The sequence below is a fragment of the Bactrocera tryoni genome, chromosome 3 (assembly GCF_016617805.1).
Source record: "Bactrocera tryoni isolate S06 chromosome 3, CSIRO_BtryS06_freeze2, whole genome shotgun sequence".
Classification (NCBI taxonomy): Eukaryota; Metazoa; Arthropoda; class Insecta; order Diptera; family Tephritidae; genus Bactrocera; species Bactrocera tryoni.
Window position 1 is genome coordinate 9,127,306 of NC_052501.1, and position 23,982 is coordinate 9,151,287.

Below are 23,982 nucleotides of genomic sequence, written 5' to 3' on the forward strand. Positions count from 1 at the left end.
GACGGCAAGGTCAAGTTAACACTTTCGCGGTGAGCTACCGCAACCTGTGAACAAACCAGGTTTGATAGTCAGGACTGGCTTACCGCGTGTTTGGTGGGATTGGCAGGGAATCGTCTACTATGAACTGCTCCTCTACGCCCAAGCTCTCTCAATTTGAACTTAACTGTCAAAAATTGAACCGTCTTTTGAAAGCAATAGCCCCGAAGCAGTCAGCCTTGGCCAATAGGAGCGGAATTGTGTTTAATAACGGCAACGCCCGACCACACACGTTGATAGTGCTTCGTAGAAGCTCCCGTAGCTAAGTTGAGTTGTTCTTATGCATCTATCTTTGGACCAAGCGACAAGTGATTACTACCGTAGTTCAAGTAAAAATTCAAGTTCAATAACGGATTTTATTTGTTATTGTGTACATTTTGTGTACAATTTTTCTATTTTTTATCACCTTTGCCATCGCATTTGCTTTTACTACCTGATTTTCCTTTCACAAACTTCATTAGTGCATCGCTGGTGAAGCTCTTCGGTCGTTCAATGGGTATTTGTAGGGCCCGATGCCAGGTTATGGATGATAACACACCAATTGCGCGTGAAACCCCAAACAGCACCGTATAGTATTCCATTTCCTTCAGGCCGTAGTAGCGCAACAAGACACCGGAATGGGCATCCACATTTGCCCAGGGATTTTTAATTTTCTGCATTGATTGCAGAATGGGTGGCACCACTTTGTAAATTGTCTTCACCAACAGATAGGTTTCGTATTTCGGCAAATACCTTTCGCCGAATGCTTGCAGCGCCATATAGCGTGGATCAGTCTTACGCAAAACCGCATGCCCGTAACCGGGTATCACATGGCCTGATTTCAACGTTTTCTGTACATATTCTTTGACTTTGTCCTCCGGTGGATTTTTACTACCCAATTCTTTTTGCATTTTTCCAATCCAATCTAATACTTCTTGATTGGCCAACCCATGTAGTGGACCGGCTAAGCCGCTTAAACCGGCTCCAAATGCAAGAAACGGATCACTTAATGCCGACGCCACTAAGTGGGTGGTATGTGATGAAACATTGCCCGAATCGTGATCGCTATGTAAGAACAGATATAGACGTAAAAGTTCGTAGAAGAATGGATCGTCGAAGCCTAGCATGCGGCCATAGTTGGCCGACCAATCCAGCTTCTTATCGATCTCATCGCAGCCCTTGCCGTCAAGATAGATGTTTCGATAAATTCGCGCCGCTATATTTGGCAATTTGGCAAGTAGGGTTATGCCGTCTTCCAGCGAATATTTCCAGAATTCAGCACGCTTTACGCCGGAATGGTAGGCTTTTAAGAATTTACTATCTTTGTTGAGCGACGTGACGGCCATTGACAACTGTGACATTGGATGCAGATCTTTTGGTAAATTATCCAACATTTTTTTAACATAATCCGGCAGTGCGGCCTTTGCATTCCATTCGTCGGTCACCATTTTTGTCTGTTCTGCAGTGGGTATATTACCTGTCAGTAATAACCAAAAGATGCCCTCTGGCAAGGGTTCGTCGCCACACTCAGCCTTTGGCATTTGTTTTTGACATTCTGGTATGCTGAAACCTCGGAAACGTATACCTTCATTGGGATCCAGTAACGAAGTTTCGCAAAGTAATGCTGGTATACCACGCATACCACCGTAAATTTGTGATATCTTAACTTCGCCTAATTTGGTGTTACCATGCTCTTTGACAAACTTCTTGAGTCGTTCTTGTTCGGATTTGATTTTCTCGGCGAGAACTGAACGAAGATCTGCTTTACCGCCTTTGCCACCCTTCGTATCGCATTTACTGCTGTTCCACCGCATACATATTTTGCTCACATTTGGTGCCAAGGACTTGACGCACTGATGCGACGAACCTCTAAAGAAAATCATTGCCTTTAAATGTTTGTATTTTTAATTTTTTCCAAAAGTTGTAAATTTTTGTTTATTTTAAGAAATGAAAACGAATAAATAAATTTATAATATTTATTTTTTTTTTTGAAAGAATGAATAACATAAGATACAAAGCATATATTAATTTACCTTATAAACTACCTATATGATATATGGTATTAAAAAAGGCATGTTTTAGGTACCTTCTTCTTCTTCTTTAATGGCATAGACACCGCTTACGTGGTTATAGCCGAGTTAACAACAGCGCGCCAATCATTTCTTGTTTTAGTAATTTGGCGTAATTTGAGACACCAAGTGCAGCCAGGTGCTTCTCCACCTGATCTTTCCAACGGAGTGGAGGTCTTCCTTTTCCTCTGCTTCCCCCGGCGTGTACTGCGTCGAATACTTTCAGAGCTGGAGTGTTTTCATCTAATATGGACGACATGACCTACCAAATGCAGCCGCTGCCTCTTAAATCGCTGCACTATGTCAATGTCGTCATATAACTCGTACAGCTCATCGTTCCATCGAATGCGATATTCGTCGTTTACCATGCGCAAAAGACCATAAGACCTTTCTCTCGAAAACTCGTAACGTCGATTCATCAGTCGTTGTCATCGTCCATGCGTCTGCACCATATAGCAGGACGGGAATAATGAGTGACTTATAGATTTTGGTTTTTGTTCGTCGAGAGAAGACTTTACTTTTTAATTGCCTACTAAGTCCAAAGTAGCACCTGTTGGCAAGAGTAATTCTTCGTTGGATTTCCTAGCTGATATTGTTAGTGGTGTTGATACTGGTTTCAAGATAGACGAAATTGTTTACGACTTCAAGGTTATGACTGTCAACAGTGACGTGAGAGCCAAGTCGAACGTCTGTTCCATCGTCATCGATTGGAGAATCGGGTTCGCCTTCTCCTAGCGTTATGCTTTCACTGCCATTCAGAAGTGTTGTCTCCATAATTCTAGTATGCCCTGGGTATCGGTTACTAGATCACCTCCTTGGGTTCTACAAGAGTATGCTCCGGTCTTGAAACCTTCTGTTAGTCCCCGCATTTTTTCTTAGAATTTTCGAGCATTATCCTTGAGGGCCAGCTTGTCAAGCTGAGTAAAACACGCTCTGTAATTTTCATTGAAATAACTTGAATATTGGCCGATATACATATGCAGCATAAAGTCACCCGGAAGTTCAAAAATCTGTATATTAGGTACATATATAGGGGCTCGGAGAAATATTGACCCCGATTCAACCCATTTTTGAAACACAGAGCTGCTATTTTCAGGAAAGGATTCTCTCTGAATCATATACATTATCTGATATTTTCGGTCCAAAGTCAACTATAGTTGCTAGCGTCCACATAATCAATACTTAGAGTCTTAAACTGTTTTGGTTGGCCTTGGACAATTCTTGGTCATAAGGTGGCATTACCTTAATAGAACTATTAGTACAAAGTTATACTAGAAAGTGAAATAATTAAATGGAATTTGAAACTTGCTATATGGGAAGTAGGCGTGGTTAGTCCGAGTTCGTCCATTTTCACACTATGGTATAGGAATATAAGAAGAATGTCATGTATTAAATATAATCGGTAGGTCGGGTCTGGAGAAATGTGATTTCACCAAAAAGTGGGCAGTGCCACGCCCATCGTCCAATTTTGACCGCAGCCCCTTTAAAGCCTTCTCATACCATCTTGGAAGAAAAATTTAATGTCTCTGGTTATTACATATTCGTTATTGATTTATCGAACTATACTGCTGTTATATGGGGAGTAGACGGGGGTGAAATATCCGATTTCATCCATTTTTACAGTGTCGATGGGGGAATTAAAGGAATTTGTCCAAAGGGATTAAAGTTTTATTTATATCTTAATTTGGTGCTTAGTTATGGCACTTTATGTTTTCGATTAATGGCAAACAGACAAACAGTCACCCGGATTTCAACTCGTTTCGTCATCCTGATCATTTATATATATACATATGTATATTAAAACAAAATCTTACTGCCTACACGAAAATATCAATTTTATTTGTTGCTTACAGATCGTTCACCAAAAAGGCCGGTTCGGGTATGGAACACAGAGAATCAAAGAAGAACGATTTTTCTTGTGACTTTAAGTCCGTCTGCAATCGTATCGGTATTTTAAAATTTTCCAAAATGATAAACACAACGCAAAGGTCGGTGTTACTTTTAATAACTAGATCACACGTGACAGATTTAAAATTCAAATTCGAACACAGCATGCCATGTCACCACCTCTTTGCTGTTGACTTCACCTCTGCCAATCGTTATCGCCGATTGCGTTGGTGTAAGAAATAGCATCGCTTTGAGCCCCTCAAAACAGTTTCTTCTGAAATTTCAACGCGATCGGTACTGTCTAAAGACCATCGGACTATCAATTCTCGCTTGTTAATTGTTGTTTGCTCCCCAGCTTTCGAATCTTGCAGTTACAAATTGCGAATTTTTGCTTGCGCTTGCCTTTTATTATTAGACGATTGAGCAATTCTCATAATCGCGGCTTATCACAGTCTCCACGGCGGACAATAACAAGCAATTACACAACAAGACGGCAAATTTGCATAAATAAATATAAATACAAAGTCTCGTTTGCGGAAGCTGCTCTTCGGCCGGAAAATGCTGTCACAAGTTATCGTTACAATCATCGCTATAACAGTTATGTTGATGTCGATGCTCAGTCACGCTGCACCGGTGCTTGGTACATACATATTTATTTACACACAAGTATACTTTTAAATGCAAATACCATATAAGTATATGTATATAATAATATACATATATAAGTACATAGACTAGTACCAAAAGATTTGGGTGTGTGATTTTAACGGGTTTTTCAGTAAGAGTGCTACAAAAGTTATTTTTTTTTTAATAAAACAAAAGCGTGATATCAATGAACATGGCCACCACGGGCACGCTTGCAGAAATCCAGACTCTGAACCCAATGTTCGATGGTTTTCAAACATAAATCGGCCGATACAGCTGCAACTTCACGTTCGATATTCGTACGAAGTTCATCAATTGTCGATGGATTGTTGGCATATTCCATAGACTTGACGTAGCCCCACAGAAAATAGTCTATCGCGTCAAATCACACGACCGGGCGGCCAATTGACTGCGCCATTTCGTGAGACGTTCATCAAACTTGGTCAATAAATTGATTGTGACAATCGCTGTATGGCTTGTGGCGCCGTCTTGTTGGTACCACATATTGTCCAAGTCCATATCATCCAATTCGAACCAAAAGTATTCGGTTATCATTGAGCGGTAGCGATTTCCATTCTCAGTAACGTGCCGGTCTTGATCATCGCGGAAGAAGTACGACCCAATGACGCCGCCAGCTCATAAACCGCACCAAACCGTAATTTTTTCTTGATGCGATGGTGACTCATGGAGTAAGTGTGGATTGCTTCCTAAACAATAACTCATATTTTGCTTATTGATGAAGCCAATCAGCAAAAATGAGCTTCATCGTTGAAGATGATTTTTCGAAGAAAATCCGGTTGGTCAAGCGACTTCAGTTCATGCGTCAATTTGATCTTGTAAGGATGTAGGCCAAGATCTTTTCGGAAAATTTGCCACAGCGACGTTACGGAGATGTCCAACGCTTGAGAACGACGTTACTGATTTGGGACTTCTTCAATTGATGCGCTAGCAGCAGCAACATTCTCGACACTACCGGCACTTCTTTATATCATTGGCACGTGAACATTTTATACTAGAATTTTTCCACTAGACGCTCAATGGTTGATCTGACAGGATGATTATGACGACCATAAATAGAACGAAGCGCTCTTAAAGTCCTGTCCCTATCGGTCTATTTTTGTAGTGACCCTATTGAAAAACTCGTTACTTTCGTGAGTCACTCTTTGAAACTTCGCATGAAAATTACAAATAATGTAAAACATTCTCATAGGAACTTGCCGAGAGCCCAAATCGTCAATAGTGTCTCTGATATAAGGGATTTTTTTTCAAGATTCCAACAGATGTTCGTTATATATTTTCGGATGTATCGGTTATTGGAGTATTTATGATTAAAATTACTCCGAAATTTTCCAGAGTCGACACTCCTGGTCTTTCTCTCCGGCAAATAGTTACAGAATTATGAGCATATTTATAAGAATTTTTTAATTTAGTGTCGACGGCTCCCAAAATTTTATCGTTGTTTTCAGAACATTTCTCCGAAACTGAATATATTTGTTAGGTAATGATCGAAGGCATACGATTTTGGATAATAATGTAAGTATTTTCTCAGAAAACGTATTTTTTAGAAAGCCAAATCAAAAATCAATCAATTTGAAAATCAAAATTTTGACTAGTCCTTGGATCATTCCTGTTTCCATAGCAATATTAAATATGTTTGGTTTTTGGATTTGATATAAGTTTAAATCTTTCTGACCGCCAGACACATATTTTCGGTAATCCTTCAGGAGATTTGAATACGCGATCAATAAAATCCAAGTTTTTTCAAAATGAGTGGCAAGATTTTGTTTCGGCACTTTTGAAACCACAACCCATAGCAAAGTAAAGCCCACAACCCACATTCACTTTGCTATGGGCTGTGGGTTCAATAGCTTCCGTAACAAAGGACACATGATTTCTGGGCTGCGAACTTAATTTCTGCATTTTTTCCATTTTTTCCTTTTATTATTTATTTATTTAATTATCTTTTGTTATTTTTTAGGGTATCAAACCATTTTCGAAGACGATACCCGCAGTCAAGGGCGCCCCAAGCCGATTTTCGTGCATTGTGACGAAATAGGAAATCACTTGAATTGTATGCTCTATTGTAAGAGCAGGGGCTACAATACCGGAAGTTGTGGTGGCGATTTTACGTGTAACTGTTTTTAGCTTTAATTATTCGAACTTATTTATTTTTGTATAGTTAATTAATATTATGCTAAGGATCTTTGTAAATTTGTTCTAAATACATTTGTAGTAACAAAAAATTTTATTCAACTTTATTTGAATATTTTTTTAAGAAAATAGTATACTTTGAATTAAATGGGTTCTCTTTCTATAAACGATCTTTTTAGCCAAAACTGTTTGGTCAAATATTTCGTGTAACGGTTATTTATTTCATAGGAATGTTAATAGTGAACGTTAACGTTTCACAAAAATGTGGATATGGTGAGCCCGATTCCCCAATCAATGACGATGGAGTGGACGTTCCATTGCCGACCAGTTCGAATAGCAATTACCCGTCCGAAGAACAACAAAGCGGCGGAGGCGGATGGATTGCCAGCCGAGCTATACAAATACGGCGTCGAAGAACTGATATGGAGCATGCATCAGCTTCTTTGTAAAATATGGTCGGACGAAAGCATACCCCACCATTGGAATTTAAATGTGCTTTACGAAATCCACAAAAAGAGAGATCCCACAATGTGCGTCAGCTACAGTGGGATAAGCTTCCTCAACATCACATATAAGGATCTATCGGGCAAATTGTGTGAAAAATTAAAGCCTACCATCGACAAACTGATTGAACCACTGTGTAACAGTGTGGCTTTAGGCCTGGAAAATCAACAACTGACCAGTTATTGACCATGCGCCAGATCTTTGAAAAGACCCGTGAAAAGAGGATCGACACACACCACCTCTTCGTCGATTTCAAAGTTGCTTTTGACAGCACGAAGGAAAGGAGCTGTCTTTATGCCGCGATGTCTGAATTTGGTATCCCCGCAAAACTAAAACGGCTGTGTAAACTGACGTTGAGAAATACTAAAAGCATCGTCTGGATTGGGAAGAACGTCACCGAGGTTCAAGACATGGCGACTGCCTATCGTGCGACTTCTTCAATATATTCCTGGAGAAAATAATTTGAGATGCAGATTTGAAAAGAGAAGATACAATCTTTTTGTAAAGCTACTGGCGTACATCGAAGATATTTATCATTGGCCTAAATAACCGCGCCGTTAGTTCTGCTTTCTCCAGACTGGATAACGAAAATGGGTCTGGTAGTGAACGAATGCTCCTAAGTCACTGTTGACAGTCATAACTTCGAAGTCGTAGATAATTTCATCTATCTTGGTACCAGCATTTACAGCAACAACGATGTCAGCCTATAAATCCAACGCAGAATAACTCTTGCCAAGAGGTACAACTTTGGACTTCTCAATTGCCTGGAGATGTAAAGTTCTCTCGACGAACAAAACCAAAATTCTACAAGTCACTCATCATTATTGTTGCAAATGATGAGTAAGCATTACGAGTTTTCAAGAGAAAGGTTCTGCGGAAGATACATGGTCATTTTCACATTGGCAACGAAGAATATCGCATTCGATGGAACGATGAGCTGTACGAGATATACGACGACACTGACATAGTTCAGACAATCAAGAGGCAGCGGCTAAGCTGGCTAGGTCATATCGAGTTATATTCACGAAATTTGGCGTCGATTATTACCTAAAGCAGTATGTCTGCAGTAATGCGATCTCCGAAAATATTGTTCAAATCAGATCACTATAGCATATACATAGCTGTCTTATAAACTGATGGATCGGAATCAAGTTCTTGTAAGAAATTTTGAACTCGTGAAGGGTATTTCTCTTTGGTGCAAACGAAATAAACGTTTTTTCTGGTTTTCTGTTTTTTTTTTTTTAATTTCGCACGCACTAGGGAGAAACAATTGGGCTAAATAAAATTGACCATCACTTCGCATGGAACTATAATTTCTGGTTGCGAACTAATCGTAAAAGACCGCCTTAGTCTCCACATGACATTTCTGATAGCATGGATCTAAAGGTAATATGTTTAATTCAGTGCGCAAATGATTCTCAAAGGTCTTCTCCTAGCGTAGTTAAGAAAGAATAAACACAAACCACAAACTTCTGCAGTTTTCTTATTTAATTTAATTTAGCTTACTGCATTAAATTTATTAAAAATTATGCTTTTATCCACAATAGTTACAGTTACATTATTGTTTAGCATATTTCTTTATACATATACAAATCGGTTTGTATGTATGTATATAATGTAAATATAGGTATATATTTATAATTGCATAGAACCGCTAAAACCGAAAGAACTTAGCCCTAATACGTATGTATATGTAAGAATAATTCAAAAATTACTAACACATGTATGTTTTTTTGCTTAATTAATAAACAATTAAAATCATAAAAATATTTATTTATGCTTGTGCAACTAACCAAACAAATTATGTGGAAAGACTTTTAAATGTAAAATCTTTGAGACACATTGGTTCAAAGCATAAAATAGGCGACTGGAAAAGCACTCAAGAATATTTTAAAAAATATATGCATACATATATGTATGTATATATTTAACGGCTTTTTGTTAACATTACAAATTAGAGAAATTACTTTCCATTTTAGAATAACATTTTAGAAATAAATATAATTATTTTCACTTCGCAACGTTAACAAACAATATAAATATTTTGGCTGATACAACTAAAAAAAATATATTTTAAGCAAATTTAAAAAATGATGTTGGAGGAAAATAATAGTTAGTGCATACTATGCATGCAATTATATATTGGTTCTGTCTGTTATTACCCAAATTATTTTGTTTTTTTTGCAAACGCTTCTTTAACTTGCAGTTTTTGTCTTAAAAAATTATGCATTGTTCATCATCATCCAGCTCTTTATTTTCAATTTGAATCGTGCCTAAATCATTTTACTTTTCCCATAGATTTTACTTGCGATTTTTTGATATTCTTCAGTAAAATTTTAACTAATAAAATTAAAGCATGATATACGATATTTCCGCTCTACATAAAGGGTGATTTTATCTAAAAATATGCCTTTGAAAGTTATAAAAAGTTGAAGTTATGCATCAAATATTATCTATTCACATAGTACACCATGTCGTATGAGCAACACAAAGTGTATAAATCACCTGTATGCTCAAAACACTGGATGTATAATTTTAACTGCATATAACTTTTGAAGGTGTGTTTAAAAAAAAAAAATTTATAATAACTTTTTTGTAGAGCGATTTTTTTAATAAAATACCATATTGTCAAGCTACTTAATGCAAAACACAAATTGTCCTTGTTACATGTGTACATGGGAAAAGAAATATGAATTAAGCAACATTTTACTGAAAATAAAGAACTTTTTTACATTGGATCAATTCTTTAGCGCAAAACCAGAAACTTCAGTTGGCGTTTGAAAAAAATCAACTTTGAAAATAACCCTAATATACATATCGTCACCTAAACCGCTCATATTGGAACAAAATTTGAGTTTTGGTTATAAAATGCTTATATCTGACAGCGGAAGCTGGAAATTTAATGCTAAATATATGTAATATGATGTAGCGAATAGCAAGCAATAAAAAACTCAATCGATTTTTTGACGATACGTTGTTTTGCATTTTAGGTGACGATATTTATGTATATATGTACATTGTATACAATACTCCTATATGCTAACCAATTTCAATAAGCAACTAAGAAAACATACTAAATAATAACTATTCATTTATAAATTTCCTGCTTAACCTAATTTCTTATATCAGCTACCACATTTCCATGCCATATATTCTTTATTTATCGCAATTCCCGTAACAAATTTCGTTACTTTTCACAATTCTTAACAAACAAAAAAAATGTATATAAAGAAAAAATAAATATGCGCTCTAAAATAAATTTCAAATCGCACAACAAACGTGATTTTGTTTCTAAATATTATGTTTTATTTTCCGATTATTAAACACATTTAATATATATTTTTTTAAATTAAATTAAAACAATGAAGCTTTCGTTGTAGTCACCACACCTTGCATAAAACCAAAGCATTTATTTAAGTTATTAAAAAAAAGTGACAACAAGGAAAATAAAAATTAAAACACACGCTTTCATATCAAATACGAAGCACGAAAGTTTTAAAATTTTAAATTACAAAACAAACAAAAAATAATAAAAATAAAAGAAGAATGCATGTGGAATTGGAAACTTACTTAGGCATTAAGATGTTTATAATTTATTATTATTTTATTATTTATTAATTCCCTATGTACAGACAATAACACAATTGCATTGCTAAATACGCGTACTGCAGCAGCTGCTGGCTAGAATGTTTCACACTTTTTACTTTTTACTCAATATTTTAACATCGTTATCTCGTCTACTAAATTATGCATTCGTTTGTTTCTATAATATTGCCTTCATCAGTCAAATGCGCCCCACATGCTGCGTTAGTGCTCATCAATATGAATGAGACTTATGCCATCTTCCCCTCGCTCTCGCACTACACAACTTTATCGGAAAGATTATCTATTTAACTTTGAACAATGCAACGGGAAATAAGGTGTTACAAATATATGTATTCGCATAGTACCACAGCTGTTTATTATTGATCTCTTCGCTACTTCGCTACTTAGGCACGCAACAAACAAAGTTGAATTTCGTTCACGTTTTCAGCTAATTTGCTCTGGCGATATGCCGGTTGTGTTTTGAACACGCTTTTTGAAATCGCATTTCTGTATATTTGTTTGTAAGTATGTATATTAAAAACCCCGTTGTAGTTACGAGGCGTTCTACTCCGCTGCGTTGTTTTAAGTTTGTAACTAATATATTTTTATTTCAATTGTTGCTGTTTGCTGTTTACGCTATTCAAAGGCGTCGTTTACTCTTCGCTTCTCCGTGCTTATAGACTACACATTTTTAGTACGATTTCTTGCTTTCTAAGTTGTTTAAGATATATTATATATATGTATATATATGTATATTTAGGTATATTGTTAGTTTTCCCTTTTATCGTTTATAATCTAAAGTTAATTGTAATTATTTATTTTCGTATTTGCTTGTGGATCATATGCGTACTTATAACTGTAAATTCCTTATTCGTATATCAATCAACCACATAATAGGTAGTAAGTAGTTAATTGTTTAGCGAATTTATTGTTTGTTTATATGTATAATATATTTATATTTATAAGTAATTGATTACATTCATGCGCTCTTACGCTTTTACATGTAAGATAAGAAATCGCTTTTTGTATTTGTTATCTTCCTTTCATCATTTGTGGCTAATTTCTTTAAATTATTGTATCTATGTATGCATGTATATGGTAATCAATTAATGCGTTTAATTTCCACTTATAATATACTATTTAACCTGAGTCCGTATATGTTGCAAAAATTCATAATACGATAAACTAGATTCACTACGATCATCGACTAATTTCTCAATAAACTGTGGCTTGGCCGTACTTGTATCCCTGGAATGATAAGAAAAAAGCAAATTAAGTTTTGATGACATAATAGAAAATGTGTAGGAAAATATGTTTTAATTTAAAAAGAATAAAAATAAATTTTTTGTTGTTATAGAGGCAGAATTTTGTCGTATTAACAGTCCGGATAAAAAATCCGGTTCCGTTGCGGTTACGTAGACCTGACTGTCATGGGAACGGAAGAAAAATGGTAATTTCGGCTGCACAGAAGCTATACCCTTCCCAGTTGCACTTAATAGTATATAAGGCTACAAAAATACGGATGGGTTAGTTATATGTCAGCTATATGCTATATTGCACAATCATCGGTACATCGGGTAAAATAAAAAAAGTTTTTTATAAAAGAACTTGATGTAGATCGTTGCGTTTGTATATCAGCTATATGCTATAGTGATACGATATGAAAAAAAATTCTTCGAAGATTGCATTATTGTCTTATACAACAACCCATGCCGAATTTCGTGAAGATAACTCTTCAAATGAAGCAATTTTCCATACAAGCTCTTGATACCGATTGTTCGGTTTAAATGATTGCTATATGCTATAGTGGTCCGATAGCGGCCGTTCCGACAAATTAGCGACTTCTTGGTGAGAAATCTCAAAAAAAGAAATCGATATCTCAAAAACTGAGAGACTAGTTCACGTATTTACAGACAGAAGAACAGTCGGACTGACGGACATGGCTAAAACCATGTCAAAACAGGTCAAAAATCAAGGTTATATTGACAGTTTTTTTCGATTTTCGAGGTGTGGTGCACTCTGAATTCTTTCCGACCGACCAAACTGTCAACAAGGAATACTATTTGAGTGTTATGCGCCCTTTGCACGAAGCTAATCATAAAAAGATGACTTAATTATGGGCGGTTAACTCTAGATTTTAGCACCATGAAAATGCACCGTCGCATACTGCATTGAATCTTTGTAAAGTTTATCGCACAAGTGTATTGGTGCCAAGGGGATTGCTTTCAGGTGGCTATTGCTATTTTGACAGCCTAGTCGACAGTCTTGGGCCGAATAAATATCCCAGTTCGGAAAACTGGACTACACTGCTCATAAGTAAGCAGAATACCATTTGATCAAATTTGACCCGAATGACTTTTAATGACTTCAATGGGCTGATAGCATATTTCTTGAAATGGATTATTCAGTTTCAAAAACATAAAAAAGTTACAGGGAGCGAAATCTGGCGAATACAGTGGCTAAGCGAAAACTCTCTTTTCGTGTCTAGCCAAAAAGTCAGTGACGATCATGCTAGAATGCGATTCTGTGGAACGAAGCGAAATAAAAGAAAACGGTAAGCATCACCCTTCGCTAGATTGTTCGACAGATTCAACGATTCATAAACCAACGTCTCGTCACCAGTATTGATGATCTCGATAAATATAGGGGAACGTTGTAAAGATTGTTTTTTGCTACCTCCACTCGAAGTCGTTTTTGCAAAGGTTTCAAGTGCTTTGCTACGAGTATACTATTGACATGCTTCATACCAAAACATTAATCAAAATATGTTGAGTCGATATAAGGCAAGTTTTCAATGACTTTGCTACATTCACTGAAAGCTTTGTGCCACTCAAATTCACGTGTTCGCGATAAAATAAAAATTTCAAAACAGTTCTGCTACATTTTTAATGATTCTTTAGCCACGATTATATTAGGTTGGAAAATATCTGCTTCCGTCTTTTTGTCTTTTGAATTTCGCGGCTATGTATAAAGCGCTACAGAGCTCGTCAAATTTCGCTGTTATGCTCTTTATTCAAGGCTTTATAAAAAGTGGTACAGTGATCGGATTTAGTTCGAATATGCGCCGTTTCGTTCGATAATCGATAAACGGCTACTTCATAATATACCCCTCTAGCGAATTTGCCTTTAACGAAGGAAAACCTTAAAAAAGCGCGAATTTCGGCGTTAGTTAACTTCGAGTCAAATTTGATCAGATAAGGCATAATTGCACTTATTTAGTCACTTCGTATCGTACTATAGATTGAGTTGCATTGGCCCCATGTTTTGATACCAAACGAGGACGTAAAAAGTTATATTTGTCGTTATAAATTATAATATTCAACCCAACTGTATGTATTCAACAAAATTGTTTGCAAATGATGTTAAAATTATTATAATAACTAATTATATGTATTGCTGTTAACCTTCTATTTACAGCAACAAATTTTGCATAGCCTTTAATTTCACAAAAAATAAGCAGCTTACCTTATAATCTGTACCATTGGCGGATACGGTTTGTCATCATTCAGACGCAATATAAATCGTTTTAATATATCGTTGGCCGGACTAGTCACATTCGGCAAGCCATACAAATAGTCGGGCAATTCTGCGGTAGCTTTAACACCTATTAAATATAATTAAGAATCAAAGTTAATCACACAAGTAAACACAATAAAATGAGAATTGATAAGAAATCAGATATAAGTAAACGCAAAACATACCAAATACACCTTCCAGCACATTGACGGGCACGTTAAGGCCAACATAGATGATAATTAGATTACCGCAATCCAACAAAAATATTGAACGCGAATCCAAGCTGTGAAAATGTAAACAAAAATATATAGTAATGCGGTTTATAATGTCGGTGTGTTTGTGTGCACTTACAATTCAGCCGATAGCTGCAAACGCGGCAATTCCGGTAAATCTTCCTCCTCGTCATCTTCTAAAGCATTCGCATTCGGATAGAACAGTGCGTCGATTAAATAAAATTCTGGATAAATGAATTTCATCAACTGATCCAATGGCAAAGTTTTCATGCAATCCATCGCATATACGCGATCATCTAGACGAGTGCTGGTGCCGACGCGGAAAGCCGGCTGTGCAAATATAAAAATAAGGAAGCGAAAAGCAAAAGCAACTTGTATAAACAAAACATTCTTTACATTCAGACTTGCGCTTCAATTAACGTGTCACTTACGTGCTTGAGTAACGCCGATATATATAATGGCATCAGTGCCAAACTGCGCGGCGCAATCAATTGACCACTCTGGCCGGAGGGTAGATTTTGTGCAATTTTAAATGCATTAAATATATCTACAGTTGCGTTGATGAATGCCTCGCGCGCATCGGCAACATTCGACGTCAGCGACCGATCAACTGCCATTTTCGAAAGCAAACCAATTATGGCTTCCGTATCGGCGGCATGCATAACTTCGGGCAGTGAGCCGGTTACGGGTAAGCACATTGTATGGACACGTATGCGACGTTCACCCTCACTGTTCGTGTACAGCAGCGCTGCTTGGAAGCAGACCGTTTTCGCTTCACTCAACGACTCCTCGTACGAAATCTGAACGTGTAACATACAAATAAACTCAAAAATATGTAAAGTATGTAGGTAAGTTAAAGGTAACTAACCTGCATGCCATAGCCGGCATCTGGATTGACATTCGGCAATGAAAGTAAATCGGTTGAACGTACGAAGAAATTGCCATGGAATGTGTGCACCTGTAGGCCACGCGTACAGCGTATACGCATCACTGCTTCAAAGCCTATCTTGCGCACCAGATAGCGTTTGAAGCATTGCCTCACTGAGTCCACAATTTGCGGCTTCGTTTTCTGATAGAGCGGGAAGTGATGTACGCAGCCGCCACTATATTTGCTGATGCCCGCTGAAAAGGTGGATGAAAGAATTGATTGCTTCATAAACGGTTTTTTTATATTTTGTTAGCAATAATTGTCTTATTACAATTTAAATTTGTAAAATGCAAGAAAATAAAATCCAACTAGTTAATCGAAATCATTACTTACATATCGTTGCCATATCACTATACTGTTGATTCAGTAAAAACAAATCCACTGCAATTTGGTAGCCCGAACATTCCAAGGCAAAGCGCTTATAGAAATCTGTTGCTGGATTTAGATGAGCCACATCCTTGGCGGATCGATTATTGGGATCTTCCCGCGGTTCCAGCGAACCGGGTCCTTTATTAGGAAGGCACGTTTGGAAAACAGTCACACGACCGCCCGATGCTTGCTATTAAAGGTAAGAAAATACAAAATTTAACATAATGAATAATAAACATACAATGTATTGAGCGGGTTGGCTCTAGGAACATACCAAACAAATTTAATATTCAAAACTCTGAATATGTTTTTTAATAGAGGTTCAAGTTTTTTGTTGAAAAATGGAGTGAAACGAAAATCATGTTATAAATGGATTGTCTTCAAGGTTCCATATTAAAAATTTCCAAAATATATTTTTCTGTAAAATTTGAAAACTCTGAAACCCAAAATTCAACTTTTTCAAAAACTCTGCATTTTAGTAAAAAAAATTAAAAAGAAAAAAAAAACAATAAAGCTTCTTTATATCTCATTTGTTTAGCTAACTATCAAGAACAGTTGCCGCACTGTATTATCAACCTAAACGACTCACCATCAGCTTATAAGCAACCTGCAGAGCAGAGCCGAGTGCTGAACCCGGATCGTGTGTGTCGGCAAAACGCTTAGGCAGTTGTGTTAGTAAATCTTTTACTAATTCCTTGCACTCCTTCAAATTGACCAACAGATTGTCAGGTCGCGGCAGAAACGGATCTTTAATTAAAAATATATATTTATGAATTAAAATTTTAACACCAAAATAAAAGAAAAAAAAACAATTACTAACCATCTATATCGAGCAACGTCAGTTCGTGTGGCTGATTATAGCCCTCGGCCATGCTGTAGAAATGCACGTGACTGTTGTATGCAATAAAGCCGATTTGTGTGCGTGCATCACCCGGCATATCGTCCAAATGCTTACTCAGTGTGGCGCAAATATTCTCCAGATAACCGCTTTGTTGGGCAATAATGGAAACATCGAACAGGAACAAATAGATGGCGGGTTGCGGTGGGCGTAACTAAAAGTTTAGTTCAATAATAAGATTGAAGAAGGCATATAATTTGAAGCAATTATTGCTCACCATATACTCAGAAGGCGCAATAAATTCAATAGTGCTCGAACGCACTTCCGGACGACGCATTACATCACCATATGTTTTCGTTGCTGGATCATATTGAAAATCTTCGGGCACTAAAATGATGTTAAATAATGCAATAATTAACTTTGAATAACGGCATTCGTGAATAATGGGCACTTACATTCATTGACCCGATAGCAAAGATTACATTTCCACATTTTACTGTCGACGAAATATACAAAGGGATTTATGTACGTGCGACACAAACGACAGCGCACAATGTTGGGACACTGAATTACTGGTAAACTCTGCAAATGAAAATACATGTTGTTTATAAAGCGCTAAGTAGCGAATTTGAATTTCATAACTAGAGATAAAAAAATTAAAAAATATTAACAAATTAAAATAGCATGAAGGGGAAAGTAGAGTTCTAAATTAACTATTATTATTTTTATACTCTGAACAGGGTATAATAAGTTTGATACGACGTGTGTAACACCCAGAAGAAACGTCAGAAATTGGCCACGACAGTAGGACGTTCCCCCGACAGTAATGCCATCCGGCCAAGGACTGTCAACTCGGCAGAATTCTGCCGCTACAACAACAACAACTAACGTCGGAAGCCCTATAAAATATTTACATATAGTACTATATAAATTATCACCGTGATGAGCTGAGTAGTTTTCACTTGTGTGTATATACTGAACAATGAAAATGAAGTTCTTGTATGGATAACTTTTTGTTAGACAATATATCTTCACGAGATTTGGCATGGAACATTGTCTATGACAATCTCCGAAGAAATGGGTCGGATCGAACTACTATAGCTTATAGTTGCCATACAAACTGATAGATCGAAATCTAGTCCTAGTATGGAAAAGTTTTTTATTTGACAAGATATCTTCACAAAATTTGGCACATATTATTGTCCAAGGCAAGGCTACAATCCAAACAGATATTGTTAGAATCGGGCAACTTTTGCTTATAGTTCCCATACGAACTGATCGATCAAAATCTAGTGCTTGTATGGAAAACTTTTTTATTTGACAAGATATCTTCACGAAATTCAGCATAGATTATAGTGCAAGTTAATCCTACAATCTCCGAACATATTGTACAGATCAGGCCATTCTAGCATATAACTGGCCTATCAAAATGTAGATAAAAATCTTTTCATACACTATTATGCTTTAAGAAATCTACTTTTAAAGGGTGCAATAGCGTCGGTGCAACCTAATTTAACATTTTTCAATATAATTTCATAATATTGGTGCTAGCTCTATTCTATACCAGACTATTTCGATACAACTATGATAAATTTACTGTTACTCCATTATTATAGGGTTTATTAACTGATTTAATTTATTTTTAGAGATCGGTAATTCTATTTTAAGGCAATTTTAGTAGTTTTACAAAATACCGTTACTTAAACTCGAACAAGGCAAGCATTAAATTATTTTCCATTTACTTACATTAATATCACGGAATGGATGTATCAAAATGCCCAATGGCAAACGAGACTTCTGTAGCAAGGCATTGCTTTCTGGTATTTTGGCAATAGTACTACGCATTATGCTGTGTGAAAAATAAAATAAATTAACAATTTTCTTTATTACCACTTTACCATGTAACGAACTTACTTTGGATTGCAATTAATCGATTCGTGGAATTGATTGTTGAGTACAATGCGGGGAGGTGTTACAGTGGCAGGCGACAAAATATGACGATTTTGCGTTAAATCAATTGTATCTTGACCCCATAGCCGACTGAAACCCGCCTGTGTGACACTCATTTGCTGATTATATGCGCCACCGCTTGGTATAGGAAAGTTTTGTTGTTGCTGCTGCTGATGGGGCTGTTGTTGGGGCTGAGGGAATTGCTGCTGATGCACTGGCTGCGGTTGCTGCATATAAGGCTGTGATTGATATTGTAATGGTGCAGTGCTAGGCTGTCCATTGAATAGACCCGGCTGTGGCTGATACACTGGCGCATAGGGCTGTTGTGGCTGCTGTTGCGGTGTAGTCGCTAGCGTTGGTGGCGGTCCAGAGGGATACATCGGTTTTCGTAAAGTCGACGTTTGTTGTTGGGTATTGTTATTCAACTGATTTTGTTGCAGCGCTGTTGCGGCAGCACTTGTGGGCGGTAGTGGTGACTGCATGCCACCAATTGCAGTGCTTGGCGCGTAATTGGCATTCGTAAGAGTCGCTGCCTGTGGCGGCTGTGGATGTGCACTTGGTGGCGCATTTGCCAAAATAGGCTGCGAACGCGATGTTCCGAACATAGCCGCACTGCTGGCTGGTAGTTGCGACGTTGGTGGCTGTGGCTGTGCACCCGCTGTAGAGTTCAAAGTTTGCGTTGGTGTTGTTTGGCTGAACGATGTATTCGTGTATGGTGTTGGCGGCTGCAAGGGTTTGCCGCCAGCATAAGGGGCAGTCGAGTGCGGTGGCGGAACGTTAGGTTGCGAAGTTGGTGGCTGCGCTGACAAAGGTGTGGGTGCATTCATGGCATTCGTACGGAAATTGGCCTATATAAATATTTAGAATAATATTTATAAAATATGAATAAAGTAAGTAAATAATTTCTGCGCACCTGGTAATTGCTTGGGAACGGCGTTTGCTGCTGCTGCGTCTGATTTGGCGGTAACGACGGTTGCCGTTGTTGCTGCATATTCGTTGGAGGTGGCATGTTCGCCGGCGCTGCGCCATTGGTGCGATTAATACTTAAGTTTTGCATACTGCCCGACAAAGCTGTAGCGCTTGCTGACGAGTATTGTGGATTACTTGCAGTCACATTGCCACTAGGCGCATGACTGAGTGGCGGTTTGGCGTTATAGCCGCCAAACTGTGCTTGCTGCGCCAGTGAAGGTGATGCTGTGCGCGACGAGTTCGTACTCAAATCACCGCTACCGCCTCCACCATTGGTCAAGGGCATAGCTCCCTGTGGGCCATTCATGCCAGGCGGTCGCATATGTGGCGGCAAATTACTAGCTGCTGCTTGCGCTGTTGCTGATGGTGGTCTCGTTGGTCCATTAAGTGCTGCTGATGACGCTGAATTTGACGTTGGTGGCAAAAATTTACTCATATTACTTTGCAATGTTGGAACCGGCTGCGACAATAATTGCTGTTGTTGTGGTTGTTTCTGTTGAAGTATTTGTTGTTGTTGCTGCTGAATTTGCTGTTGATGATTTGCAGATAATGGCGTAGGTGGTGCGCCGGCAACTCCTTGGGCTGTTTGCTGCTGCTGTTGTGTGGCTGGTAAGCCATTCACCAAATTTGTTTGCCCCATGGGCGGAGGACCGTAATTAGTATTCGCATAGCCAGACATTTTCATGTAGCTTTGCTTAATTCATAGAAATGAAAACACCTGTTGATGAGAGACCAAAAGTTGTAATTAGGAAATATAATATAAAAATTTTTACTATAACGCTGAGCTCGACAGTCAAGCAGCATCAACCATTAGCACGCGCCAATTTTCACGGCCGGTTTCTTAGATATCACAACTCAGCGTTTGTCAGCACAAATTTTTAAGTAATTTTCAAACACTTAAAGTGTTATCAAAGACAATTGAATACAATATATACGAACGCAACTCTTATCTTAGTGTACGAAAAACAGTAAATGCCAACTTTAATTGCACGAGAAGCAGACGTAAAGGTTATCTATGTTTTAATTGGCCTTGCGGAAGTTTAAGTAAAAGGTCCAGTAAAGTGATATATGAATTATTTCTAAAAAACTGATAAAGGTTTGTTTTTGTTATAACAATTTACATAGTGACAAAAATACTTAAAAAGCAATGTTTTAGCATTATGATTATGATAAAAAAATTTAATTTAGCAAAAAAAGGGATAAATGTATTGAATGCAAATAGTAAGTAAAAGACTAATTTCCCGTTGACATGGCAGTGGGATCAACGTTACCAGAAGAAACCAGATTTTTATCCGACCAAGTACTGAAAACTCGACAGCATTCTTCAAAATCATTTATTATATTTAATAAAAATTTGTCCGAAAAATAGTTCAGATTGGATAAATATAACTGCCATAAAAACTGGCCAATCAATATTCAGATAAACATTTGTCGCGAAAATTTTTTATATTTTTCGAGCAGCACAATTTCATATTTTTAACATATACTTAAAATGAATAGAATGAACGTATAATTTTGGATTTTAGGACAAGGTTAATACTGTTTAAAACTTAATATTCAACCCAATTTTATGATATTTGTTCTAAAAGATACAAATAAGTACACTTTTAATTGTAATTCGCTTCCAACTTTTTCATATTTTATGTCTATTACATAAAATGCAATACCAAGATAACATATCATATTTTAATTTCCCATTATCTTAAACAAATCATTATACATTGTAATTCATATTTTAGTCACGAAGAATAAGTGGAAATGAAACATGAAAAAATAATATAAAATATAAGCTATCTGTTAGGTAGAAAAACAATTATTAAATAAATTATAAAAAGCATGTCGTCAAAAACGATTACGTATTAAAAAGTGAGTCTTAACCTTGACCTTAACCCAGCAATAGCTGGTATAAAAATATACTTTCCGCAGTGCTTATATGTTATGCATACATAATTTTCGAATCATCATTGTTTCCATTATCTAAGCCAAAAATTTTACTATAAGATTTGTTGTTTTCGCCGTAAATACAAATCGACAAATTTGTCTGTATATGTTGGTGGATGTAGGTATGTTTCGTTTTTAATATATGTATCAACGTACATGAATATGAAGGAATTAAATATTAAGAAAATCGTTGAAAAGCAAATAGCCACACACATAAACGTATGTACATTCATAAATATTCATATTGCATGAATTAGTAAGCAAAATTCAACAAAAGCGTTTAATTGTTCCTTTATACAAAGTATTGCATTCCGATGCACAAAACATCCCTTCCTGCATTTTTAATTACACGCAATATGAATCAATTAAACGATTGAGAAGTTGTTAGAAACTTTATGGGAAAATTATTCGTAAAATTAATTAATTTCTAAGTGAAAATATTCTTTATTTTAGGAACGCTGCTGATTTCGAAAAATTATGGATTTGCTTTGAGCCAGTAGCTTGAAAAAATTTTCGAAATGCATTACAATGAAAACGTTTTAGTCATTAAAAAAATCGTCCGGGCATGTAAATATGTTATAGATGGTTCTATGTACACTTTAACTCTATAATTTGGGCTATCAGTAGGGTCCGCCGCCCCAATTTAATGTTGACATGTCACGCACAAATGCCTCCACTATTGCGACCACCGACGCAATTGTTTACTTTTATACAGTTGTAAGAATATATATGTACATACGTCTGCCAATACACAGTATTACACATAGTAGTTACATATAATTAAATATGTCCGTAAATCTGTAAATAAAAGCTTTTAATTCGCATGACAACTGGTAATACACACATTTGCAAGTTTAACCGAGTTTTGAACGTTGGACCTTCAATTAGAAATGTGCCAGACGATTTCTCTTTGTTGTTGTTGTTGTTTTTGCTACGATACCTTCAATTTCATTAAATGTAGACAAGTTAAACTTTATTTCCGGAATCCAAAACCGTTAAATTGTAAAACACATATTTCGTCACGTAAAGTTAAGTTTTTTTTTCGAAAGATAATATCCGGTAAGTTGTACGTGTAAGGAACAAATTTAAATTTTTTATGTTTATTTTGCATCGGAGAAATATTTATGGCACGTCGAATGTACATACAATAAAAATTTCACTAAAAAATGTTGATCAAGATAAACCAAAATGATATTGAATTTGATAAGAACGTGTCTACCTATACCTACGCAATCAGTTAAGACATTATGAGAAGCAGAAATTATGCGTGTGCCAATTTATCGTAAAGGTAGGTATACACAACCGGTTGAGAGTATTTTACTGAAGTGACGACAGCATAGTTGTGACGTATTTCGGGAAATCTCTTATCTATACTTCCAGAGAAGCTGTTGCAACGATTGGTTAAATGACGTATTGCACGTTTTGACAGCTGCTTTCCGCGTGTACTTTACTATCCTATCTAGCGCACGTTTGCTGTTAACTTGCACATCTCCATTGTTGATTTACTAACCCCACAGTGGCGACGAATGGCGAATATGTAGAAGCAAAAATGCAAAATCACTAACGCGAAAAGCACGAAACCTAGTCAAAAGAAAGCTATGAATTTAGGCAAGTTTTCGCCTTTCTTCGCGTGTACGTATTAAATGGCCCACTACTGACGACTACAGCAACCAGCTGAGTGGAAGAGACGTTCACACAAAATCGAAGGGACGAGAGCAACGCCAGTGTTAGATTTTCATTCCAATAAGAATAATTTGTATATGTGAAAGCGTTTATATACCGAAATTTCGATATGATTTTTAAAAAGGACGATGTGATACGTCAATTTAATCTTTGTTACTTGGGTCAATGTTCGCTATGTCCAATCATCATGGGTACATTTGGGCGTTGTATTAAATTGCGATATGTAATTATTGACTACATCTGTATTATTACGTGCACTTCAATACACTCTTCAATTGAATTTTCACAGCACATCTGAAATTATCTCCGAAACTAAGAAAGCGTGCACATTTAACTAATGTTAAAAGTATATCTAATTATTGACCATATAATAAGTCGATGATACTTTTGCATATTTTTCGAGGCACTTACACTTTTCTTTGCTGCTTTTGTTCAGCGAAATTTTTATCACCAACTTTGGGGGCAATAGCAATGAAACTAAAAATTTCAGCAAACACGCACACACGTTGATTATAACTATTTCAAGGGAATTGTTAACGCAAATCTTGCTTTTAATCACACGGTTTAAAAGATATATCTAGTTTTATAGAGTTAATTAAACCCCAATTTAATTTATTGGCACCACAAAATTAGCCCGACAAATTTTCATTGAACTGCAAAGACGAGCAAAAGCGAAAAATAATGCAATACGAACAGCAG

The 23,982-nt window shown here is 36.6% G+C and overlaps 2 protein-coding genes across 2 annotated transcripts; both read right to left on the reverse strand.

Moving 5' to 3' along the window:
- Positions 1 to 428: 428 nt before the first annotated feature.
- LOC120773065 (probable citrate synthase, mitochondrial) lies at positions 429 to 1,954 on the reverse strand. Its single transcript, XM_040102003.1, has one exon. The coding sequence runs from the start codon at positions 1,896 to 1,898 to the stop codon at positions 429 to 431; it is 1,470 nt and encodes a 489-aa protein (XP_039957937.1). The 5' UTR covers positions 1,899 to 1,954.
- A 9,796-nt stretch (positions 1,955 to 11,750) lies between these two features.
- LOC120770582 (protein transport protein Sec24A) lies at positions 11,751 to 23,968 on the reverse strand. The gene is made up of 15 exons (XM_040098162.1): positions 23,695 to 23,968; positions 19,604 to 20,377; positions 18,655 to 19,538; positions 18,487 to 18,589; positions 17,196 to 17,322; positions 17,018 to 17,127; positions 16,723 to 16,954; positions 16,492 to 16,649; positions 15,867 to 16,092; positions 15,474 to 15,727; positions 15,037 to 15,405; positions 14,724 to 14,935; positions 14,558 to 14,655; positions 14,322 to 14,460; positions 11,751 to 12,104 (listed from the first exon to the last, which is right to left on the reverse strand). Exons 2-15 carry the CDS (start codon positions 20,342 to 20,344, stop codon positions 11,993 to 11,995), a joined length of 3,765 nt encoding a protein of 1,254 aa, XP_039954096.1. The 5' UTR covers positions 20,345 to 20,377; positions 23,695 to 23,968; the 3' UTR covers positions 11,751 to 11,992.
- Between the last annotated feature and the right edge of the window lie 14 nt (positions 23,969 to 23,982).